The 7,461-nt window shown below is 33.1% G+C and overlaps 1 protein-coding gene across 4 annotated transcripts; it reads left to right on the forward strand.

The window, feature by feature from the left end:
* Window positions 4,105–6,555, forward strand: LOC109332013 (thioredoxin-like 1-1, chloroplastic). Of its 4 annotated transcripts, XR_002105870.1 has the most exons (6): window positions 4,106–4,507; window positions 4,944–5,120; window positions 5,246–5,410; window positions 5,779–6,081; window positions 6,172–6,218; window positions 6,273–6,555. XR_002105870.1 is itself a non-coding variant. In XM_019566851.1 (5 exons), the coding sequence occupies exons 1-4, from the start codon at window positions 4,238–4,240 to the stop codon at window positions 6,061–6,063; spliced, it is 897 nt and encodes a 298-aa protein (XP_019422396.1). In that variant the 5' UTR covers window positions 4,105–4,237; the 3' UTR covers window positions 6,064–6,081; window positions 6,172–6,555. The 4 variants fall into 4 exon arrangements, 3 of the variants coding, with proteins under 3 accessions (XP_019422396.1, XP_019422395.1, XP_019422397.1); XM_019566851.1 differs by having other exon boundaries at window positions 4,105–4,507; window positions 6,172–6,555; XM_019566850.1 differs by lacking the exon at window positions 6,172–6,218 and having other exon boundaries at window positions 5,779–6,111; window positions 6,266–6,555.

Here is a 7,461-nt window from a genome sequence, read left to right on the forward strand (position 1 = left end):
AACCTCTAAACGAATCCAAACTATGCTAAAATCTATCTTAATCTATCTTAATCTATCGTAATGACTTATTTAATCGATTGTTCTATGCTCTAATCGATTACCTGGACATTTTTTATTTAACATAATCGATTGCCAGTCTTATAATCGATTACCTGGGCTAAAATGTTTTAAATATGTAATCGATTAATTTAGAACATAATTGGTTATCTGTGTTAAAAATTCAATATCGTTAATCGATTAAATGCAGTCACAAAACAAATTCAAACACGGTTTGGATTCAACTTCTTCAAACCCTAACCTCGTGTATTATGTCTTCCTCACCCAAATACATCTTGAAATTCATCCTCAAACTTAAATTCGAGCTACCCAATCTCTATTTCTTTCCTCCTCTTAGACTCCAAACCATCAATTTGGTTAAAATTGATTAACTACGGATTACCCCCTTTCTAAAACCTAATTCGGTTTCCATATCAAATCGATTATCCATCCATTATATTCTGCCAAAATGAGCAACAAAAGACCCAAGAGAGTGAAACATACCACTAGAATGAACTGTTCTCATCATCATCCGGGACGTGCGAGAAATTTGGATGTTGGAGGGTCTTCTTCAAATGCGAGGCAGATTCTATCTTTGGGTTTAGATCCATTCTATGCTCCTTCCCTTCAAGCAGAAAGGTTGGCAAGATTTATCATCCGGAAACCTGCATATATTTGTTATGACGATATGGCATGGAAGGGGGAGTAGGGATTTTAGTTCCCTCATGAATTGGAGGTACAAGGGGTTGTACAGTTTCTGGAGCTAAACGGTAGCATATACCTATATCTGGTTCGGGAGTTTTATGTGAACTTTCAATATAAGGATGGTGGTTATCAAAGCATGGTACAAGGGAGGTTGATTTTGATGAATGATGAACTGTTTATGGCTGTTGGAGGCTTGGCATGTGATGGTGGACCTCTTAGTTACTGTAATGATGAGAAATAGAGTGTGTACGACTCCATGGAAATGTATAAGTTATGCCTAAGAGGATCGCATTACTTTGTCCAAGGTGAGCTTACTAAAGCTGGTTCGTTAACTGTGGAGAATGGGATGCTACATTACTTGATTGCTTATATTTTTGTTCAGTGCAACACTAATCATGCGTTTCTATCAAGGAAGGTATTCTGATTAGCTGGCTTGCTAAGATTTTAAAGGTTATGTATGGCATTGCATCGTCTTCCTCGAGATTGCTAGCATGTGAGATATTTATCTCATGCGTCATTGATCACATTGGGACTAATACATATAGTATGGAGATTATTGCTATGAATCCCATAAAGCATATGGTCAATGAGAATCTCATTCATAAGATGAGTATTTACAAATATGGAGATGAATGAATGTATCACGAGTATCACAAGACTACAATTAATTTGGAAATACATGATGGGGAAGAAGATGGTAGGCAAGGCAAGCAAAACCAAGAGCAACAATATGACAGACGGGGATTCTAATATACCTCATGGACCTTCATTTGGTTTGGCTCAACTGGATGCCATGGAACAACGTCTGAATGAGCAGATTGATTCAAGAATACAATCCATGGAGGATAGGCTCATGGTGGAGTTTCATAGACAAGAAGAAGATAACCAAAATCACTTCGAGCATCTTCACTTTCTGTTTAGAACCTTCAGTGGCTTTCTGCAACCACCTCCTAGTTAGTCTATCTTAGGGTGTCTAGTGTGTCCTAGTTAGATTTTGTCTTAGGAGTTTATGGTCTACGTATTTGTTTGGCTGTTGCATTGTAATCTCTTAGCGCAAAAAATTATATTTGAAGGGTTGACAAGCACGACAGTGCATGTCAACACGCTAGTAATAATAAAAAAAGTTCTTATATATTATTATGGATACATGTTAACTTCTCCTTCAATATTTTCCCTCCAAAACAACTTCATTTGCTATGGTGAAACCTCACACATAAGATAAGAACTTCTATACTTTTCCATTATTATAATAAATGTTTAAAATCAAATAACAATAACAAATTACATTAAATTGTAGTTGAATAATTTTTCAAGTTCATCTCTTTATCTTCCAATCTATTAATTAATATTATTCGAACACACGATTAAGAAAGAAAAAAACACATTAATTATAAAAAAAATTGAAAATATTCTTAATTCTCTTTTGAACAACATCATCATTATTAAATTAGAAATATAATTATTTTTAATTTCTATTTAGATCTAAAATTACAAGGTTAAAATTAATGAGTGAAGTTTTGACAAATCATTTCTTATTATTTGAAATATAACAAGGAGTAAGTGAAATATTATTTGAAATTTCTATTTGAAATGTTATGCGAAATTGTCATTTATTTTCCTTATGTGTTTGAACAAGCAAATGCAGGCTAACACGTGTGTTCTAAACAATGTGAATATATTAGTAACATGTATGTTTTAATTATCAAATGCACGTGTAACATGTGTTTTTTAGCAATGCGAATGAACGAGTAACATGTTTGTTTTTTTAATCATGTAAATGTACGGGTCACATGCGTGTTCTTAACAATACGAATACACCAGTAACATATGTATTTTTAATCATACGAATGCATGAGCAACATGCATGTTCTTAACTATAAATACACATGTAATATGTGTGTTTTTAATTATGTGACAAAAAAAATATTGTCTCGTACAAATGTTTAGTTGGAATATATAGTTTAAGCTATGGAGGATAAAAAAAGCTCATTGGACTGGAGGGCCTTGTTTCACTCCAGCCAAAGTTGCCTCTGATTTTTTCTTCACGATTTATGGAAATCTTGGCTAAATTTCTCTTATTTTTTGAATCATTGGGATAGAGGATTAATAGATTCTGTTCAAAATTTGAGATTTCTGCCGCTTCTACATTACATTTTTCTATTCCTTTATGCGTTGGTGTGTTCATCTTGGTGTTTTGCTTTTAAAAAGTGATAAATGTGGGGATGTTAATCCACAACATAATGTGAAAATAATGTAAAAAAAGTCATTTTTGATTACACTAATACTCTATGATATTTAGTAAAATTATACACTAATACTGTCCATATATGGCAATCCACAAATATAACACTCTAAAGCTTTTGTAAATCATATTGTTAGTTTTATCACAATCTTGGTTAACATCTGTCAAATTAAAGACTAGAAAAATTATTTATTATTTACCACCAGGTTAAAGATCTAAAAAAATCAATTTAAAATTTTCCATAAAAAACAATTTAAATGATAAATTTAATATGTTAGAAGTTTGAATTGTAAATTGAAGACCTGGTTTTGTCATCGCCCACAAATACATTATTATACTTTATCTCATTAATTAAATCAAGTAATTGTCAAATTAAGTATCTGACACAATTGCAATTAAGAGATCATTCCAATAATCATTTATTATTTACTATTTATTAGTACTAGGGTTTCATTAAAAAATGATTTTTAATTAGAAATTTAGCTAACGAAATTGGACTTTAAAATTCTAAATATTTTAATTCACAGAGACTATATAAATAAATAAATGAAATTGGGAAAAGTGGAAGGGGTATTTTTTATTTCCTTTCGAATTAAAAGGAAAAAAACAAAATTCATTTGCATAGTGATGAGGTGGCAAACAAAATAAACAGTAAGATAGATGAGCTAGCCCTTTTATCCAAAAGCATCTGCTAGTTACAACCTACGAACTGCCACATACGTGGACCCCACCGTACCTTATAATGTCTTATCTAATTGAAGTTTCCCATACCACAACCATTAGACACGCGTCACTCCACTATCACTTTTTCACCGTTCGATTCTGCCGACGACCCAATCGAACGTTATCTCAGATACAACCATTACACAAGTTTTGCTACTACATGTTCTATGATTAATCAAAAAAATAGTTCTTATTAATTTTTTAAATTAAATGTTTTTTTAATCAAGTACATGTTGATAATAATCATAATATAACATAACTTATGAGAGAAGATGATCCGTTATCACATCTATCGACCAAGAATTCCATAACTTCCACGCAATAATTTCACTTTATCTAAAAAATAGTAATGTTTTTATTTAATTATATATTTACTCCATTGCATCGGTTTCCATTTGAAGAATCCGCAACTTTCTTTTGGATAAAGCATTTGGTGTTTTCTTTTCTATTATTGTCTTCAAAAACTGATCCTGAAGAGAATTGTTTTCGCTTTAGTTGTGTCTTCTGATTCTGGATCAAAGGAAAATCTAAATGGCTGAGATTTTAGCTAAAACAACGTTTGTTTCTTCATCTTGGCGTGGGAATAGACAACAGCATAGTCAAAAGGTCTCATCCATGGTTCCCACCACTTCTAGCTTCAATTCTGAAATTAGGAGTCTCCCGTCTATGAAGCTAAAATCTCAGGTTCTCAGATCTTCATCGTTTTCATCAGATTTTCGTGGCAAAAAGCTTGTCTTTCGTGTCAATAGAGTAATACCCATCAAAGTCAACTCACAATTTCAAACTTCAACTGTATCTCAGGTGTGTATAGTCCCCTTATGGTCTTGATACCTAGTGTTATAAATTGCAATAGCGTGATCACATTTGTGGCTATTGTGATTGCGGCCGCTGGATGCAGATTCCAGCTGATGCAATCTGTTATTAAAATAATATTTTTGAATTTGATACCGTTCAAATGCGGTCTCCTACGGCCACATGATTTTGATTTGGTATCATACTACCACAATTGTAGTTGCATCACCTGATGTGGTTTACAATTTGAATAATATATATTGTAAGTTTAGTTCTTATTTATGCAAAAATTATGACCCTTTTAGTTGTTGAAATTTATTTTCTTTTTTTTTTTGAAAAAGTTTACAAATCCTTTTTTAGAAAAGAAAAATGAGAAAAATTGTGTTTTCTGAGGGGTTTTCTTGAACTTTGTTTGTAATATTGTTGCTGTTATGGGATTTTGCAGATGCCCCTTAGAATAGGGAAAGCTCAGAAATGGTGGGAAAAAGGGCTTCAATCCAACATGAGAGAGGTGACTTCAGCACAAGACCTAGTGGACTCACTATTAACTGCAGGGGACAAGTTAGTGGTTGTCGATTTCTTCTCTCCTGGTTGTGGTGGGTGTAAAGCTCTTCATCCTAAGGTTCTAATCCTTCAATATTTGGTTGATTCAGAAATCAACCCATGATAGTTTCTTTGATTTAATAATTGACAAATATGTGTAAATGGTTCTGATGTTGTTTCTGTTTTGGTGATTTGGTATGGCAGATATGTCAACTGGCAGAGATGAATCCTGTTGTTCAGTTCCTTCAGGTGAACTATGAGGAGCATAAATCTATGTGTTATAGCCTTAATGTCCATGTCCTTCCCTTCTTCCGGTTCTATAGAGGAGCAAATGGTCGTTTATGCAGCTTTAGTTGCACCAATGCCACGGTTAGTGTACATGATATGTGAATTATATTTCATATTTAGCTTAATGATGTTATATGTTTGGTTATTTATATAATTACATGTTTTTGCTTTTGTTGATTCATATGATGCATGTTTGAAACCTGGCTAGTATAGCTATTCTTATTATTGAACCCCTTTATTGTTGATTGTTCATTTTTAGTACTTCAGGATTTATTTGAGGACTGAACTTGATACCAAAGGTTCAACATTTTCTAGGATATTTCAATCAATGATGCTTAGATGCAAATTTTTCTTGTAGAATTGCTCATTTACTCTGTTGACTCATGCTGATGGATAACCTGTTAATAATAGCATTGGAAAATAACTAACCAAGTTTTGTATAATTATAGATCAAGAAGTTTAAAGATGCATTGGCCAAACACACTCCAGATAGATGCAGCTTGGGCCCAACCAAAGGGTTAGAGGAAAAAGAGCTCCTAGCTCTATCTGCCAACAAAGATCTTTCGTTCACATTCAAACCAAAACCAGTTGAACCTGCTCTTTCCCCTGCACTGGAAGTTTCGCCAACCGAAGAAGCACAGGCTCGTCCTAGTTCAGAGCCTCTTCCTTTACCTGTATTGGAACCCAATTCTGTTATCTCCAAAGACAGAACCCTGACCACTGCTGGGAGATGATGAACATGTTTGGTTTTCAGTTTAGAAACGCAAGTTTCATTGAATGGAAAAGCAAAAGGTTCTTACTTCTCAAACTATGGTTTTGACTTTTGAGATCAAAGCTCGGTTACAAATAAATTTACCAAGTATGTATGAGCTATCAGTTTTCTCTCCAGTTTGGGAAGTGTAAACTGTAGAACAAACATAACCACGGCGCGATATGTTTGTAGGCAACCTTATCTTGTTACTTCATTGGTACAGTGTTGGGTTTGGTGTATATCTTCACGTAGTATATTTGTGAGAATGAAGATATCATTCAATATGAAGTTACTTAGTTTGTATTCCTCCTAGAGGCAATGGGATTTATGTGTTTTTTTAATCCAAGCCTTGCCATTATTAGGGATATCAGAAGCTGTAGAGTTGTTAGTTGCTCTTTTAGTGTGTTTAATGAGTCTCTCCCTACTATTGTAAAATCAATGCCACTATTCAGCAATAGATAATTTGATTAGTGTTAATCAGACTATTTCTTCTGATTTATTTCTCCAGGTTAAAAGGGTTATCTTAGAAGTGTGGTTCCAAGGCCATTTTTGGTTTGGTGGAATGGAATGGGATGAAACCATAACACTAAGTACATGTGTGAAAAATGGCTTAACTTGTTTGGTTTAGCTCTTGGGTTTTAAATTTAAAATATTTTCCTTTTAATCTTTGTACTATTCTTTGTCTAGAATAAACAGTCTGGGTCAATTTATCTTAGTTATACAGTGCCGAACAATTTTAAATTCTAATTATAATTTAAGTGATTTTTTAAACTAATTTCTATTATCTATAACAACTTCATGGAAACCGCTTTCAACAATTAATTATGACACCATAGATTAATTATTGGTTGAGTTAGGATAAAGTTGCTCTCTTTAAGAAAATTTATGACACTACATAAAAATATATAGACAAACTATCAATCATGTTATATCCGAGATAAAATAGTCAAGTTCTATTTTGTATTCTATTATACTATGAAAACTGATCTCGAATCACTTAGAATATGACTATTAGTATTAATTCTTGAGTTACTACAATATGTTACTAGTGTCAATTCTCGAACCACTCATAATATGACTATCAGTGTCAATTTTTGAATCACTCATAATATAGTTATTAGTGTCAATTCTCGGATATGGTTTAAAAACCACTTTATATCGTATCACTGAAAGAAGAGGGAGAAGAGAGCCGAAAATACTTATGTAGAGAGAGTAGAAAAGTTGAGGAAATGTATCTCAAATAATGTAATTTTTATGAATGGGGAACACCACCTCTATTTATAAGCTGAGAACCCAACTAGTTTAATTTGACAGCCTAAAAAACGATCTCAGAAAAACAGGCAGATGGGTCCTACAGCCTAAAAAGCAATCTGATTGGTTT

The sequence above is a fragment of the Lupinus angustifolius genome, chromosome LG17, assembly GCF_001865875.1.
Source record: "Lupinus angustifolius cultivar Tanjil chromosome LG17, LupAngTanjil_v1.0, whole genome shotgun sequence".
NCBI lineage: Eukaryota > Viridiplantae > Streptophyta > Magnoliopsida > Fabales > Fabaceae > Lupinus > Lupinus angustifolius.

Coding starts and splice junctions, on each gene's coding strand:
- LOC109332013 (XM_019566851.1), top strand. CDS start 4,238: ATGGCTGAGATTTTAGCTAAAACAACGTTTGTTTCTTCATCTTGGCGT. Junction 4,508..4,943: donor AAACTTCAACTGTATCTCAG/GTGTGTATAGTC, acceptor GGGATTTTGCAG/ATGCCCCTTAGAATAGGGAA. Junction 5,411..5,778: donor TTAGTTGCACCAATGCCACG/GTTAGTGTACAT, acceptor GTATAATTATAG/ATCAAGAAGTTTAAAGATGC.